This window comes from Salvelinus namaycush, chromosome 18, assembly GCF_016432855.1.
Source record: "Salvelinus namaycush isolate Seneca chromosome 18, SaNama_1.0, whole genome shotgun sequence".
Taxonomy (NCBI): Eukaryota; Metazoa; Chordata; class Actinopteri; order Salmoniformes; family Salmonidae; genus Salvelinus; species Salvelinus namaycush.
In genome coordinates, this window is record NC_052324.1 from 21136725 (window position 1) to 21155421 (window position 18697).

At 43.5% G+C, this 18697-nt stretch overlaps 1 protein-coding gene across 1 annotated transcript in view; it reads right to left on the reverse strand.

Moving 5' to 3' along the window:
* LOC120063226 (bone morphogenetic protein 1-like) overlaps positions 1-18697 on the reverse strand; it is a 55013-nt gene that overhangs the window by 25898 nt on the left and 10418 nt on the right. The window contains exons 2-7 of the mRNA XM_039013455.1: positions 16418-16531; positions 15238-15381; positions 14809-14926; positions 12936-13114; positions 12607-12712; positions 842-966 (exon numbers count right to left, since the gene is read on the reverse strand). Of these exons, the coding sequence (XP_038869383.1) occupies positions 842-966; positions 12607-12712; positions 12936-13114; positions 14809-14926; positions 15238-15381; positions 16418-16531 (786 nt within the window). The remainder of the gene's footprint in view (positions 1-841; positions 967-12606; positions 12713-12935; positions 13115-14808; positions 14927-15237; positions 15382-16417; positions 16532-18697) is intronic.

Below are 18697 nucleotides of genomic sequence, written 5' to 3' on the forward strand. Positions count from 1 at the left end.
TTCTCTCTACTATTATTCTGACATTTCACCTTCTTAAAATAAAGCGGTGATCCTAACTGACCTAAGAAAGGGAATGTTTACTAGGATTAAATGTCAGGAATTGTGAAAAACTAAGTATAAATGTATTTTGCTAAGGTGTATGTAAACTTCCAACTTCAACTGTATGTATTCAGTTTACATTGTAAATGTCGTGATCTCTGGACCCTAAGAACAGAGTGTTGATTCCCAGCCATCATTCTAGTCATTGTCCTCTTGAAACCAGCTGTTATTTTGGGTCTATCTGGGAAAGAGTGATGACAAACTTCCTGTCCTAGGGCACTGTTTACACTCCTTCTCCTGGCCGGGGGAGTCACAGCAACCATAGCCAGGGAACAGTGGAGGCTGCTGAGGGAAGAACGGCTCATAATAATGGCTGGAATGGAGTATAATGGAATGGTATCAAACCCATGAAAACCATGTGTTCATGCCCTTCCATTATACTCCATTCCAGCCATTATTATGAGCTGTTCTCCCCTCAGCAGCCTCCACTGCCAGGGAACCACGCCACATCAATGGTAAATGCTCAACTTTTTCCATCCAATGTACAGTAAAAGACCTCAGAAAACAAAGTGTTTTGAGTATCACTCTCAGTGATAATGAGACACGAAAAAGGAGAATACAATCTCACTCCCAGCAGTAAGCTAAAGCAACAGCAAGCACTATATTATGTCCATTATGCAATATTATCTCAACTTCATAGGCCTATTGTTTAATATCTACCATATGGTATGTATCAACTCTACACCAACATGTATGTTGAACCCATTCAAAATATTGTTTACAATAATTGTGCTGTTCTTACTGGAACACTTGTAGAGTTTGCGTGCCTGTGTGATATCCCCTTTGCTTAGCCTTGTCCTCTGGCCAATCGGCGGTCTCACTCCATTGACATCATAGCGTGGCAGGATTGTGTCCAAGAAGATTCCTCTGCATTTCAGGAGAAGAGACTGCGGTTAGATCAAAACACAACAAAACCAAGAAGGCACTCACACACACACACACATTGGTGTAAAGTACTTAAGTAAAAATACTTTGAAGTACTACTTAAGCTGTTTTTTTGGGTATCTGTAATTTACTTTGACAACTTTTACTTACTATATTCCTACATTCCTAAATAAAAATAATGTACTTTTTACTCCATACATTTTCCCTGATACCCAAAAGTACTCGCTATCCTTAAATGAAAAAACAAGAAAATGGTGCTTTCTGGTTTGCTTAATATAAGGAATGTGAAATTATTTATACTTTTACTTTATTTGAGCTTTTTTATTTGTATTTTTTTGTATTTTCACCCCAATTTTGTGGTATCCAATTGGTAGTTACAGTCTTGTCTCATTGCTGCAACTACCGTACGGACTCGGGAGAGGCGAAGGTCGAGAGCCATGCGTCCTCCGAAACACAACCCAACCAAGCAACACTGCTTCTTGACACAATGCCCATTTAACCCGGAAGCCCGCCACACCAATGTGTCAGAGGAAACACCGTACACCTGGTGACTGTCAGTGTGCACTGCGCCCGGTCCGCCACAGGAGTCGCTAGTGCATGATGGGACAAGGATATCCCAGCCAGCCAAACCCTCCCCCAACCCGGACGACGCTGGGCCAATTGTGCGCCGCCCCATGGGTATCCCGGTCTCGGCCGGCTGCGACAGAGCCTGGACTCGAACCCAGAATCTCTAGTGGCACAGCTAGCACTGCCTTAGACCACTGCGCCCTACTTTTAGACTTTTACTCAAGTAGCATTTTACTGGGTGACTTTCACTTGGGTCATTTTCTATTAAAAGGTATCTTTACTTTTAGTCAAGAATGACAATTGGGTACTTTTTCCAACACTGCACACACTCAGAAAATACATGTTCACTCAGAGGACTCTGGTGAAGCCTAAAGATCCATCAACCAGCAGCTAAACTGCTGCCAGTAACACTGATAGTAGGCATTATTTAGGGATCTACTGAGGACGCTGAAACTTATGGACGCATCAGGCCACAGCTTTGCCTGTGTGAGTCTGGCGGCCTGCCATTAGGGCCTGAGCCAAGGAGTGAGATCTACTGTATGGGGGCATACAAGGGGCTTGGAGGCCATATAATCCCTGTTTCACTCTCTCTTGATCAGAAAGGGATGCATTTAAAAAGCTGAAGATGTGGAAATAACAACTCAAATAATAATAAAGATATGTATAAGCCTTTGAATTCATACATGGTCAAACGAACACATGAGAAAATATGTACAAAATGTTCCCCCCCATCTTAAACACGTTTATTGATTTTGGAATTTGGTGCCGAGACACCACCAAATATGCACTGGAACATTCTGCCAGTTAAGAAAGTGGACAGAGTGTGATGCCAAGTCATGCTTCCCACTGACTGGTTATCAGTGACCTCACTATGGTTTGGCCGGGGGGGCTTCTTGGTTCATCGCACTCTAGCGACTCCTTGTGGCGGACCGGGCGGCTGCAGGCTGACTTCAGTTTTCAGTTGAACATTGTTTCCTCCGACACATTGGTGCAGCTGGCTTCTGGGTTAAGCGGTTGGGTGTTAATGAGCGTGGTTTGGCGGGTCATGTTTCAGAGGGCGCATGACTCGACCTTCGCCTCTCCCGAGCCCATTCGGGCAGTTGCAGCGATGAGACACGATCATAATTGAAATTGGGAGAAAAAGGGGGTAAAATACAAAAAAAACTCAAATAAAAAAATAACTAAGTGCTTAACTTCTAATATTATTATATAATAAATAACCAATGGACTGTTCCTGGTCAGTGGTCCCCTCTAAGGCTGTAGGAATGTCGTCCTCAGAGGACGTAAGTAGTTCAGACAGGACTGAGTGTCAGAACTGAACTCACACTGACCTCATCATGTGTGCTGTACTACTTCCATCTGTACAGGCTGTACAGAACAAAAAGTCCAACACTGCAAACAAAAGCCCTCCTCTGACAACTCCATGGGAAAGTCTCAAAATGGATTGGTTTGTTGTATGGACAACAACATTTAGCATAAGGATTAAAAGTCAAAAGGAACAAGAACGATTACAAAGAAGTACAAAACTCACACCATGGTGGCTTGCGTTTGGCTTGAAAAGGAACGGTTGATGCCGAAAAAACAGACGTTTTCACACCACTTTCTCACTTGACACTTTGCTAGTTTATCATCTCCTTTTCTCTCTCTGCAATGGTGAGCAAAGGCCTTCTCCCTGGCCGTTCCCATGGTGACGTGCCCATCAATGCCAGGCATGTGCAAACAGAACAGCCTGAGCTAACAGTTGAAGCACTGCCTGCCTGTCTGTCTACTTGCCTGCCTGCCGTATGCTGGCTGCCGGTGAACAACGCCACTGCAGCCGGTGTCAGAGTAGACAAAGGGCACACTGGAAGGTCTTTATTTGAGTTGGCTCTGCTCCATGCACCAGGCCTTAAAAATGTCCCCAGCGTAGGGGGGCGGATAAAGCCCAGGGTCGGGTAACATGCCCCAGACAAAAAGCATGGGGAGCTGCCTTACGTGTCCCCAGGAGACACTTCAAAACATGAGGGCTGCCCATGAAATCTTCCCAACAACAATCTCAGCAAAGGCCCTGGCTTCCCACGGTGATTTACAGTAAAAACGCTGTGCAAACACACAGGCTAATAATGGGGAAACAAAGGGAGACATTGGGACAGGTACATCAGCCAATCAGCATGCAGGGGAAGTGTAAACCGGATCACAAACCTCAGTGACTTGAGAAAAGCTAACAGGAGCACCTTGTCTCCTAATAAGGATCTCTGAAAACACACTGACCACACTCTCGATACAATCCACAATGAAAACATTTATCTCTAAACAGTAAAATAATGGTATAAGGCTATATTTAGGGAAAATAGGAATGCTCAGAGTGGTGAAATCACAACAAAGCAGGGAGCATCAACAATCATAAACCTACTTCATTCTGTCTGTACAGTTAGAAAATAAAGGGCCAGACAGCCCATTCTGTGCAGTGGCCTGGCAGTGTTTGTATCCAATCTCAGCCTCCCGGCTTCCCAAAATTCAGTTGCCACGAGCGCATGGCAGTTTATTTGGGACGAGGTCCAGACAGCGAGGCTGCAATAGGAGGCATGAAGGATAGGTCCAGGCTCAGTGAAAAAGAGGGCAGAAAAATAAGAACAAAAGGAGAGCCAACAGCTGGTTCTCATATCAGAGAGCTGTGTAGTAATGATTATGGTCTGGTCTGGTCTGGCCTCCCTGTCCTCCAGCTTTCATTCGCTTTGCGTGTGCCCAGACTCACGTTACAGTCACATTGGGGAGCTGGGGCCTATCAAATCTCTTCCTGCAATTGGGAAAGGGGCATTAAATTGGAACAACAATCACTGGTACCGCTGTCTGTAGCGCTAAACAGTTTCACATTTTGTTTGGGAAAATTTGGGTCGAATTGCACAGACGGTACCAAAATTCAATCACACACCCACACACACGGCTGTGGGAGGGAACCTCATGTAACTGGTATGTTAAACTTAGTGCCAGGATACTCCCCCATTGTCACGCAATCCCCTATAGACTGCCCACTGCCAAACAAAGATTATATGAAACCTTTATGCTGGGTTTGTATGCATTATACACTGAACAAAAATATAAAATGCAACAAATTCAAAGATTTTACTGAGTTAGTTAATATAAGAAAATCAGCCAATTGAAATAAATTCATCAGGCCCTAATCTATGGATTTTACATGACTGGGAATACAGATTGCATCTGTTGGTCACAGATACCTTGGAACACAGGAGTGATGGTTGCTGATAAATGGGCCTCTGTACAACTATGTAGATATTCCATTTTAAAAAATCTGCCGTTTCCAGCTACAATAGTCATTTACAACATTAACAATGTCTACACTGTATTTCTGATCAATTTGATATTATTTTAAAAATGGACAAAAAAAATTGCTCTTCATTCAAAAACAAGGACATTTCTAAGTGACCCCAAACTTTTAATAACATACACTCCCATATCCTTTCTATCAATCACTTCTTCATCCATCTCAAACTATAAAAACTACACTGAACAAAAATATAAACGCAACATGCAACAATTTCAAAGATTTTACTGAATTACAGTTCATATAAGAAAATCAGTCAATTGAAATAAATTCATCAGGCCCTAATCTATAGATTTCACATGACTGGTCACAGATACCTTAAAAAAACAGGTAAGGGCGTGGATCAGAAAACCAGTCAGTGTCTGGTGTGACCACCATTTGCCTCATGCAGCGTGACACATCTCCTTCGCATAGAGTTGATCAGGCTGTTGATTGTGGCCTGTGGAATGTTGTTCCACTCCTCTTCAATGGCTGTGCGAAGTTGCTGGATATTGGCGGGAACTGGAACACGCTGTCGTACACGTCGATCCAGAGCATCCCAAACATGGTCAAATGGGTGACATGTCTGGTGAGTATGCAGGCCATGGAAGAACTGGGACATTTTCAGCTTCTAGGAATTGTGTACAGATCCTTGCAACATGGGGCTGTGCATTATCATGCTGAAACATGAGCAAATGCAATTGTGTTCGTTGTCCGTAGCTTATGCCTGCTCATACCATAACCCCACCACCTCGGGGCACTCTGTTCACAACATTGGCGTCAGCAAACCGCTCGCCCACACGACGCCGTCATCTGCCTGGTACAGTTGAAAACGGGATTAATCCGTGAAGAGCACACTTCTCCATCGTGCCAGTGGCCATCGAATGTGAGCATTTACTCACTGAAGTCGGTTACGACGCCAAACTGCAGTCATGTTAAGTCCCTGGTGAGGACAGATGAGCTTCACTGAGATGATTGCAGAAATTCTTCGGTTTCATCAGCTGTCTGGGTGGCTGCTCTTAGACAATCCCGCAGGTGAAGAAGCCGGATGTGGAGGTCCTGGGCTGGCGTGGTTACATGTGGTCTTCCATATTCTCTAAAACAATGATGGATGCGCCTTATGGTAGAGAAATAAACATTAAATTATCTGGCAACAGCTCTGGTGGACATTCCTGCAGTCAACATGCCATTTGCACACTCCCTCAAAACTTGAGACAACTGTGACATTGTGTTGCGTGACAAAACTGCACATTTTAGAGTGGACTTTTATTGTCCCCAGCACAAGGTGCACCTGTGTAGTGATTATGTTGTTTAAACATCTTCATGATATGCCACACCAGTCAGGTGGAGGGATTATCTTGGCAAAGGAGAAATGCTCACTAACAGGGATGTACAAATGTGTACACAGAATTTGAGAGAAATTATATTTTTGTGCGTATGGAACATTTCTGGGATATTTTATTTCAGCTCATGAAAACATGGGACCAACACTTTCAATGTTGCGTTTATATTTTTTGTTCAGTATATAATTACAATGACACCTCAATCTCCAACTCAGTCCCAAGTGGACTTTTTTGGCCATGCTTTGATCCAACAGAAACAGTGCTGAACTGCAGCCTTAAAAAAAAGAATGGATGGACCAGCCCACCCTCTAACAGCCACTATAATACCACTGTCTTGGTCTGGGACTGACAGGACAGCATCTGGAGAGATTTCCAGATACGTCAGACAGGGAATCTGGAAGAAAGAGGTCAGCTATCACCCACGGACAAACTGGCACGGTGGAGTATCATTAAGATTATGACGCATTCACTGCTCTCCTTTTCAAGCCTACTTCAAGGCCAAGATATATATATATTTTTGGTCAAATAGCAGCAGCATGTACTACAACAGCACTAGGAGAGTTTGGATGGAGTGGACAGCAGTTTTCTTGCTGTATTTTTTTCTTAATCCTTACATACATTCTACAGAAAAAAATCTTAGAGGAAAAAGTAAGATAATATGAGACAAAAGCTTTCTTAACATATTCCATCTATGTGGCCATGAAAAAAATCTGGGAAAGAATGAATTTATCTGATGTGATTTATTACACTCCTTACTCTTCTATTAAAGACTGCACAAACCGTCTTTGACGCCTTGATCACAAATGCCACAATAGATCAATTAAATAAACTATTTTATTGCAAAATCTATAGCCTGCAGTCAGAACGCACCTGGAAACAGAATCAGTTTGATTCTGTACTCTGAGATTTGGCTTGTCAAGTCAATGTCGGGGAAATTACAGTACATATGTCTCCATTACCCCATACCTAAACATGTTCATCTGGTCATTAGTGTTTGACCTAAATCCCGCTAACACCTGGGAGCCATGAAGCTAGCCAGCAGACACCTCAGGAATAAAACCCTATAACTGCCTGGTATGTGGGATCATGTTGCTAACGACGATCAAAGCCTCTTCAAAAGAGGCCATATGTGGCATAATGAGGCAGTTCACGCTATGAGAGGAAAGCTTTTACAAGGAACTTCACAGGATGTATGAAAGTGACACGCAGCCTGATGCAGCAGGGCCACTGGTGCTAGCTGCTCTACCTAAACCTGAAACTGGGGATGGATGTGGAGGTTTACTGGGCTGCTGCTACACTCCAGCAGCAGGAGCCAACCAGGGGAGGGATAATTGGAACAACCTGTGGCTGTGGGTAAAAGCTAGCTCATCAAAAGGTAGACATAATCAAACCTTATCCATAAATGCCCCCCCCCCCCCCTTAATACATAGCTGCCACTGGACAGCATCCTCACTGAGAGACTTAGCTATCTGAAAGGCTACCTGGAAGAAATTAATATGATATATGCTCAACCCCATTATGAAGAACAGATAGGCATTGTATTACATGGGGGTTGGTAGGCAGGCTCTACTCAGCGTACAGAGGGACTGGGTAAGGTGGACATGAGGCTATACAATATCAAAAGGTTGGCGCTGTCTAGGAAAACTTAGTAAATCAGAAACAGTACCATGATTGAAATGGAAAGCTCTGTAACTCCGCTCTTTCAACTCTATTGACATGTTACTCCAGATTACACTATTTTATCCTCTGAAATCCCATTACAAGGACGAGCAATAAAATCCTATGTGAATCTCACTGCATGCTAAAATGTAAGCGGTGACCGTTGAGAGAGTTAAAAGATCCAAGGCAAAATAAACTTGTGGAAGAAAGAGAGAAAGTCAAGACACTCAAGAAGTCATATATTCTGCAGCTGTTCTTCCTTAAAGCCAAGGCACTGACACATTCATGAAGTCCATCAAGTGTTGTTTATTGAAATTTGTCTTGCTTCCCTGTACTTAAAACTCTTCAGATTCTGTCTCCCAAGCTAAAAATGTCAGCAGGTTAGTAATTTAATAGTACACTTTCAAAAGAAAGGGTATGGTTAGGGTACAGTATTCTTTCCTGGGGTACAGGTAACTGGCAAAATAATGGAAACACTTCAGTAAATGAGGGCTACAAAGTATATTGAAAGCAGGTGCTTCCACACAGGTGTGCTTCCTGAGTTAATTAAGCAAATAACATCACATCATGCTTAGGGTCATGTATAAAAATCCTGGGCAGGCCATTATTTTGGCCAAATATTTTGTCTACCATGGCTATGCCCCCGAAGGATGACAATACCATCCACAGGGCACGAGTGGTCACTGAACGGTTTGATGAGTATGAAAACAAATGTAAACCATATGCCATGGCCGTCTCAGTCACCAGGTCTCAACCCAATTGAACACTTACGGGAGATTCTGGAGCGGCACCTGAGACAGCGTTTTCCACCACCATAAACAAAACACCAAATTATGGAATTTCTCATGGAAGAATGCTTTCACCACCCTCCAAGAGTTCCAGACACTTGTAGAATCTATACCAAGGTGCATTGAAGCTGTTCTGGCTCGTGGTGGCCCAACGTCCTATTAAGACACTTTATGTTGGTGTTTCCTTTATTGTGGCAGTTACCTGTACCTTCAGAGGTACACATATGATCTCACATGGTACTGTTCAATACCTTTAAGGGTACATGTGCGGATAATCTAGTATAATGGCACATTTTTGTAACCAATACTTTGAATATAAAAAGGTACAATCATCACGCACTCTCAAAAAAAGGGTACTGCGAACGTACATTTTTGTTACCCAGGATGGAGACGTGGATTAGTAATTTTGGCCACCCGTGAGTGAAAGTGTTGTACCAGTTTAAGTGGTCTATGGTTATGTTAATTAAAGTTTGTGCATGTCCGTTGACAGTTCTGAAGTCTTTATAAAGGCTTACATAACTGCATGTGACAAATACAGGTAAGCTGTAATTAATACTGTACCAACCCAGACCTCTTGGCGTAACGGTTAAGGCGTTGGCTTGACAGTCACTGGACCCAGATTCAAGTCCTGGTCGGGGCTACCCACCGAATTCACTCCATTGGTGTCAGAAGTGGTATACTGGTAGTGTGAGCGATTAACCAAAATTTAATTTGGCTATTTTTCGTTTTTTAAATAACTAATTGATCAACATCGTAAATTATTTGAATTCCTTTTCGTTAATTTTTTTTTCTGTGAGCTTGATGCTCAGTTTCTGTAGAGATAAATCAGATCAAGCCCGAACTGTGCGATGTAGTAGGGAGTTGTAGTTTCAAACAGGCCAATATTCTACATAGTTTAGCGCAGAAAATGTGGTAATTAACTACAATGACCATAATACATTGTGCGCCCGCTTGCTTGTCTGGTCTGTGTGGAGCAGACAGAGAGACCACGTTGACGGAGATAAGAGAGAATGCGCAAGAGGGATAGAAAGCAGTTGCTTTGCGAGGTATCTCTACCTGAAAATACATGATTTAAGTGTTTGATAGTTGGTATTCAGAAGTCATAAAAGAATACCTTATTTACTACTTTGAAGAACTACTAAAATAATAAAAAAGTGATTTGTCAGACAGCATAGGTAGCAGCTCTATAGAAATACGATGATGACTTGGAATGAAATAAGAAATTAATCAAAGATAACAAATATTATATTGAAGTAATGTGAATAAATGATGGTTAGTAAATGATAGGCAGTCATGGACAGTCACTACCATCATGGGACTTTTATTAATAGTTTTATTCTCTGTTGTTACAGCATTCAACCCACATAATGCATGGTGCATTTAATGTCTAAAAAATATATTTTGTAATAATAGAACCGAAACCGACCTCAAACAGCACTAATCACTCAGCACTAGATAGCGGAGAGGCGTGCACACGAGGGACTTTATATTGTTTTTGCAACTTAAAATAAACTATTTTGTTACTGGTGGTACAAATGCAAATATGTACCTTTTCCTTTTAAGGTATGAACTACAAGTGTAAAACTATATACCTATAACTAAATGGTACAACGGATGTACCTGACAGGGTACCACTACAGTGACAAGAGTTTATACCCATCTAAGTACAATTCTGTACCTTTTTTTCTGAGAGTGTGTTAAAGGACACTAAACTTCAACTTGTGCAACCTTTCATGCGCATTGAAGTCAGCCCCTGGCACTGAAATGAAACAAAGTAATGAAATTAAAGAGACTGACACATTAGTAAAACTATGAATAGGGCTGTTTATTACCACCACACTAATAGTCATGACCGCAGTCAAATTCCATGTGACCGTTGAGTCACGGTAATCTCCTCTTATGCACTCTGGACATGCATTGGTAGTACCCAACTCGCGAACCCCCATCAGGTCCTAATGGCCTGGTGCTCAGGGCTCTATTGTCCCTCTAACCACTCTGACATCAATGCAAATGCGATCAAAAATCACATCAAACATATCATGTAAACAGTATCATGCTTTTAAAACCCACCTTTAGGTTACATTTGTTTGACCTCACTGTGATGATCAATTTGAAGAAAGAAGTTCAACAGGTTGAAACAGTGTTAAACGTGGTCATTGTGGATGTTGTTTCAAAGCCAAACATAACGAAATGGACAGTGCTTTCTAAGGTGATGATTAATACAAAGCATTTAAGATGTTGCAGGTAGAACACCCATACGTAGAGGCCCCAAGCACAAATTTTTTTTAACCTGAATTAAAATGATGATTGTGCGTTTATAAAATACATAGCCTAACGCATATTACGCACGGCAAAAAACATAATTGGTCTGGCTTATACTACAAAATGAAACAAATTCTAGTAAATTGCCTTTGAGTGTAGACTGTATTATTATGCATACTGGATGGACTGGTTACCTTATGCTACGCTGCAAACTTAATACAAGTGGCACAAAAGCCAAAACAACACAGGTACTCACACAACCTACAGACATTGTAACAATAATCTACAGGACAATGGTGAACAAAGGGCACACTTATACAATTACTAATCAATGGGAATGCGGACCAGGTGTGCTTAATGACAGTTACGGAGGGATCCGTGACATTCTGTATGGACCTCGCTTTGTGCACGGGGGCATTGTCATGCTGAAAGGGACTTCCCCAAACTGTTGCCACTAAGTTGGAAGCACAGAATCATCTAGAACGTCATTGTATGCTGCAGCGTTAAGATTTTCCTTCAATGGAACTAACGGGCCTAGCCCGAACCATGAAAAACAGCCCCAGACCATTATTCCTCCTCCACCAAACTTTACAGTTGGCACTATGCATTCGGACAGGTAGTGTTCTACTGGCACTCGCCAAACCCAGATTCATCCGTTGGACTGCTTGGCATTGCGCATGGTGAACTTCGGTTTGAGTGCGGCTGCTCGGCCATGGAAACGGACAGTTCTTGTGATGTCGTTGCTTCCAGAAGCAGATTGGAACTCGGTAGTGAGTGTTCCAACCGAGGACAGCTACGCGCTTCAGCACTCGGCAGTCCCGTTCTGTGATCTTGTGTGGCCTACCACTTCGCGGCTGAGCCATTGTTGCTCCTAGACGTTTCCACTTCACAATAACAGCACTTACGGTTGACCGGGGTAGCTCTAGCAAGGCAGAAATTTGACGAACTGACTTGTTGGAAAGGTGGCATCCTATGAGGGTGCCACGTTGAAAGTCACTGAGCTCTTCAGTACAGGCCATTCTACTGCCAATGTTTGTTTACTGAGATTGCATGGCTGTGCGCTCGATTTTATACACTTGTCAGCAACGGATGTAATAGCCAAATCCATTAATTTGAAGGGGTGTCCACATACTTTTAGTGCAACTCTAAATCGAGCGTATAGGACCTATTTCAAATTCTAACTTTTAAGTTCCACATAGCCACTTCATATGCGCACACGCTCCAGAATGGTAGAAATATCCTTTCTAAAATTGTATAATATGAAATTAAATAATGGCACGGGACTTATAAGCATATCTTGTCTGCTAAATGAACAAGCCTACAGCCTATGGCATGGAGCATAGCCAGATAACATACAATAGGCAGACTAATATTCGGTTCTTCTGAAATACAGTTTCTTTAGACCTGCTTAAAATAAATAATGATGGCGTATAATAAATGGATTTATTAGACTTAAAAAAATGTGGATGTTCCAAATGCGTGCATTTGCATGACAATAACCGGCTTACAAAATGTCCTGACCGCCACAGCCCCAACTATGAAGAGATCAAACTTCCAGCAGTAACATAGAACAGATATGGTGAGAAACATTAAGAGAGCAAAAGTTACATAGTCTGGGAATCTGCTCTCTGACCTAGATTGCAACTGGTTTCTATGATGCCTGTTCTGCTGTGTATGAAGTGGAACTTAGCCCAGTTCCTACCTTGAGAATGTATTCCTGGCATAGTGCATGATGCTGTCAAAGTCATACACTTCTCCCATAGAGTCCACCTCCCCTGGCTCCATCTTCAAGAAGTTATACTCCTGTCCTGTGAATAGAAGCAAGAAAACAGAAGCTGAAACCTACCCCTACCTGAAATACTGTACCAGCAAACTGAATGGCAAAAGTGAGTGGCTATCACCTAGAAAGGGAAAACTATGTTCATCACAGAATCATGTGATGGTCTCATCATCGAGCCATAAAATAAGCTGATCTCATATGACATCTCTCCATGTTAGATGAGTGGGCTGTTCCATACACAGTTGTCTTACCTGGCTGGATGTTGTCCCTGATGATGCTGACATGTTCGTCTCTGTCGGGCCGGGTGTGCTCGTGCCAGAAACCAATCACATGGCCAAGCTCATGAACCACTATTCCAAACTTGTCACAGTTCTTTCCAATGGAGATGGCCTGTGGACCGCCACCCCTGCGGCCCACATAGGAACAGCACCTGCAGGTTCCAACACACAGAACACAGATCAGGGACAGGTCAACAGGCAGGGTAACAAGCTAGTGCCCAAGACTGTGGTAACTGGCTACATAAAAGACACAAAGATGACAGTGTTAGCGCAAGAGGGGCCATCTTGCTTACCATGGTACTATCTAAGTGCTACATTTATGTCTACAGATCAATCATGTAACAAGAACTTTGTGAACTTCGTGTTACACCGGATATATAGAGCTTTACTTCCACAAACATGCAAGTGTAAACCAGAGGCAGTGAACAAATAACGAATAAGCCAAGGGAAGGAATCCCTGTTCGTAGAGAGACGCAGGGTCTGACTACAACAGTTTGTGGTTCAACTGGCATCTTATTTTTTGTACTTTTTACCACTTTTTCTCCCCAATTTCGTGATATCGAATTGGTAGTTACAGTCTTGTCCCATCGATGCAACTCCCGTGTGGACTCTGGAGAGTCGAAGGTTGAGAGCCATGCATCCTCCAAAACACGACCCCGCCAAGCCGCACTGTTTCTTGACACACTGCTCGCTTAACACGGAAGCCAGCCACACCAACGTGTCGGAGGAAACACCGTACAGCTGGCAACCGAAGTCAGTGTGCATGCGCCCGGCCTGCCACAAGGAGTCGCTAGAACGCGATGGGACAAGGACATCCCAGCCGGCCAAACCCTCCTCTACCCGGGCGACGCTGGGCCAATTGTGCGCCGCCTCATGGGTCTCCCGGTCGCGGCCGGCTGTGACACAGCCCGGGATCGAATACAGTGGTGACATTCATTGATGCGTGCTTCACTGTAGATGGAGGGTTACAGTGTGTGACCGTAAAGGCTGGCTGCAGACTGCAGGGCTCTTTCTCTCCCTCCCTGACATGAAAGGCTCAGTGTGGGAGCCCGGTCCATGTGCACACACTGCGCCCCTGTGGGCCAACCAGCCTCTCTCTAATTACTATGAACCCAGCCAGGCTCTCCTGAGATGGGTCTTGAACTTTGCACAGGACAGATGGAGCCTGCTGAATATGCAGCAGGCCAGCCCAGAGCTCAGGCATTCCCACTGCTAACCGCAGCCGCCTGCGTGGATAATGTCATCCCTGTTACTCTGGAGGCCAGTTACCAGGAAAAAAATGGCTATCAACAGCTGGGTGGAAAAAGGGCAGTTTATGTTCCATATCCGCACTTTAATATGCTCTTCTTGGTAACTGATTTACTGTGTGTGCACAGAGTCAGAATGTAACACCATCAACGCTTCTACAGTTTTTGTGTAAACTCATTTGAACTTAAAAACATGCATAGCTGGGAAAAGGACCAACTATATCACGCGGAATAAAAGCTGGCGGGTTATGATAAAGCTTATGATAAAGCTGAGGAGGTCTCCCTTGGATGCCATTCAAAAAAAACACATGTGCCCAGTGAAAGATGAATCAGGACTATGAGGCACAGCAAGCATTCCTCAGGCCTGAATGGCCGTCTTTCCCAGGACTTGCAGGGGGCTGCAATTACCACAATTCATGCAGACAGACTGCGGACAGAGGGGATGAGCACGCACTAAAGGCCGATGGAGGAGAGGTAAGGAAAAGTACTTAAGCGATAAATCATTATGGCTGTGTGGATAAAGGAGTGTCATGTGTGAGCAGGCTGACCAGTTAGACTTCCTTCCTGAGGGATGCGAACCTAGACCTCCGTGGACTCACCCACATGGCCGGTAGGTGAACACAATGTAGCTCTCCTCTGTTGTCCTCTCCATAAAGGTCACACAGGTGTGCTTCTCCCAGTGACGCATGGCCTGGCGGAATATCGCCCGCTGGCTGCCTGAATGTGACGGGAAGAAGGGAGATCAGTGAGGCTGACGAACATAAGACACACGTAAAAAGGAGGATAGAATACTGTACCAATGCTGACAGCTTGCTCGTAGTTATAGATCCACTGCCAAATTCATCCCAAGTAAAGTTAATCAAATGTTTTATGTACAATAGCTGCCAAGACATTCATTTTAATGTAGGTACTGTGAATGCAATTATGCTGAACAGACACCAGCTGCTACCTTTTAGTAGGGAACTATATTATAGGGCTCATATGAGAACCATAGGGCAAGTAAACATCAGTGATGATGTGGGACTTACCACTGAAGTTTCCACTGATGACATAGGGAATGACACCTTCTGGCCACACCCTCTCAGGCCTGGAGGTTGCCGCCCTTTTCCTGCGGTGTGATCCTTGCCGGTTTGGCACCGCTATGTTTCGACTGGTCTCATTGGCAGAAGACCCTGTCATTCACAAAACCCAGCCAAAGATAAAGTTTGTACAATATAATCATAATCAAAAAGTTAAACTCCGGTGAGAACATGGTAAAAACCAACCACCTTTTTGTGGAATCTAGAATGGGCCGTAACAAATATTATTGAGTCAGAAATTGACCTGTTATGTGAATTGACAGTTCAGTTCACACAGACCATAAAATACAAACCATGAGAAACTTAAACATTTGAGACTACCATTTAGGAACAGCTGAAAAGTGGTAAAGAGATAATAACGACAATGAAGCGTGCTTTATAACTCCTGCTGAGCATTTTCTATAGAGCCGTCATAAACACTTTGAGAGTGCTGGTGATAAACATGCTGTTAGTTTATAACAGGTGTCATGGCCAACCAAGTGTTGGAACCGAGCCATCACGTGGTGCTGAGTGGTTCATGCATAGTACACATCTTCCTGGCAGATGCACTGGGAGAGAGTTGCAAAGCCTCCTTTTATAATTGGCCTTGAGGTGGGAAAATGTGGGAACTATTTAACTGTATTAAAGCTATTTTCTTGGAATTGTTTGTATTGTGTCATTAAATGAAAATTCCACCCCAAAACGATCATTTGGTATTTGTTTCATTAGTCCATTGTTGATTTAGTACCAAAATGTTTGTCATGTCAGCAATCAAGTTTTCAAGATATGTAACTTTCTAAATACAGAATCATGCAAAACGCAGCATCATATGATACAAAATGCATCATATGGGCCATATTTTGAAAGTACTGGTACATATCTTGACAACTTGATTGCTGATAAGCAAAACATTTTGAGACTATATCAACAATGGACTAATGAAACAAATACTAAATGTTTTGGGTGGAGTTTTCCTTTGAGACACATTTTAGTCAGCACTATATAATAGCACATGCATAAATGGAGTCAGACTTTTAGAACTGATGACAGGCACATCTATAAGAAAATGCAAGCTTTAAGCCTATGGCACTAGGCCGAAGTCTATAGTCTCAATGACCATGACTGGGTCAGCCTCACAGCTCTTGCTCACCTGTGGTTGTCTGATTGAAGGTCTGGACGGTCCGCTGGACCATGTTTATAACCCGGTCCACCTTAAACATGTGCATGTCCTCCTCATCCAGAGCAATGTCTCCCCAAAAGGCAGCTGAAACAGACACCGAGAGAGAAAGCATGTCAGACATATTTAAGGTGTTTTCACAATATTGGACATCGTTTTGCACCGTCCATTAGCCTCAAGGTTTTCCTGCTCTGCAGTCGGACAAACCACGTGGATCACATAGACAGCCATTCAAAGCAAGGGTGAAAAAGCTAGACAGTGATACACACGCGCACAACCACACACAATCCCTCCCCTCTCTTTAGCCCTCTCAAACAGACACACAGAGTTGTGAAACAGCAGTTATGTGAATGTTTGAATAACAGGAGAGGAGTGCGGTCTGAATCTCAGAGCTCTATAAACTCCAAGCTAAATAAATCATATTATCAGCGGAGGGAACATCTCTGTATGACATTCAACGGAGGACATATGAAATCAATTAATAAGAGCTACATTCAAAAGCTTTTAGAGCAGCATACCCCAGATGTGCTGGGTCAATCCAGTTGCCGCTAAGAGAACGGAGGGAAAATGTCATGTCCTGATATTCTTGTACCGTTAATTAGTCCTCAAGCAGACCTAATACTGCGAGTTGCTGCCTCGATACTGTATATGGGGCACCTTGAACAAGTAATAGGTTTTTAAATGAGGCCAAGGAGAAGGAAAAATAACCAAACAGTCACCCTTTATGAGGAATATGCTTTATGGGATTCCTTTCTAAAATGCCCTATTTCTGTAGCATTTATGGTAGGAGTCCTCTCCACAGAGACACGCCGCTCTGTTTTACAAGCTTTCAACACCAGCACGTTTGCTGGATTTACAGCCTGTTCTTTGTGAAGGAGTGGAGTGAAGGGGTGGAGGAAGGGAGGGAAGGAAGGCGGAAGAGAGAAGGGGTGGCAGGTTAATCCATGTCTGAACAGGAAGATGAGAGCAGGAGGAAAAGGGGAGGAGGAGGGCATAAAGCCTCACTGCCCACCTCATAACCCTGTGGGGAAGAGAATGTGAGGAGGGCATAAAGCCTCACTGCCCACCTCATAACCCTGTGGGGAAGAGAATGTGAGGAGGGCATAAAGCCTCACTGCCCACCTCATAACCCTGTGGGGAGGAGAATGTGAGGAGGGCATAAAGCCTCACTGCCCACCTCATAACCCTGTGGGGAAGAGAATGTGAGGAGGGCATAAAGCCTCACTGCCCACCTCATAACCCTGTGGGGAAGAGAGTGTGAGGAGGGCATAAAGCCTCACTGCCCACCTCATAACCCTGTGGGGAGGAGAATGTGAGGAGGAGGGAGAAAGATTATCCTTTGAAAACATGTTCTCACTGTGTGTGAGGGTTCTACTCCTTGGGGATAGGAGGCAGAGTAGCAAGCGATAGATCACGTCAGACCTAATGGAGTTCTCTGCTGTGGCTGGAGTGAATATGGTACTGACTACTGTGTGTTCACAATTTGAGCGTGAAAGTAGGTAACCCCAAGAATTACCCAGATTTGTTGAAAATCAAGTGCAATAGTGAAAGATGGACAACTAGGAACTGACAAACTGTGGTCTAGGAATCAAAGTGAAAGCATATGTTCAGCGTGTATAGTTGTTTTTAGAACACTACAAAAGCATCTAAGACAAAGCTCTTTTATAACTGAGCTATCATTGGCCCGGCCCTTGATAACATTCAGATAGTGGTGTGTGATTATCTCAAAGAGAAAGGAAGAGAAAGAAAACAATAGAGGAAAAAAGGTTTTGGCTTGTGTCCCTTATCCACCAGAGGAGAATTATTGAAACAGTATGTAGCTGGCTGAGATGCAGCCAGTCTCCCACAAGCAACAGAGAGGGTCAGAGAGGGCATGTTGTAGAGCGGTGGGGCTAGGCAGGATTACAGGCTAATGACAGCAATAAGAAAATATGTAGATCTCTGCCTGCAAGATAGGGCACGCTCAGAGTTCTGCGGGCAGGTTTGAAATACCAGAAGTCAAAGGGATCCTCGAATTTGCACTCAGAAAAACGCTAAATTGCTGTGTGTTACCAAATCCCCGAAACACTAAACAGACTATTCCTAATCAGCACTAATACAGAAACTCTGTGCCAAGAGTATATCTGATCATTGCTAGCTCCCAGCTGTCCATACAGTATGCAATGGATACAAACTGTCTTACTTCTTACTTTTGATTCCTAGAACTGACTGACAGCATTAAAGGATGAGAGAACAGACAAGCACTTGGACAAA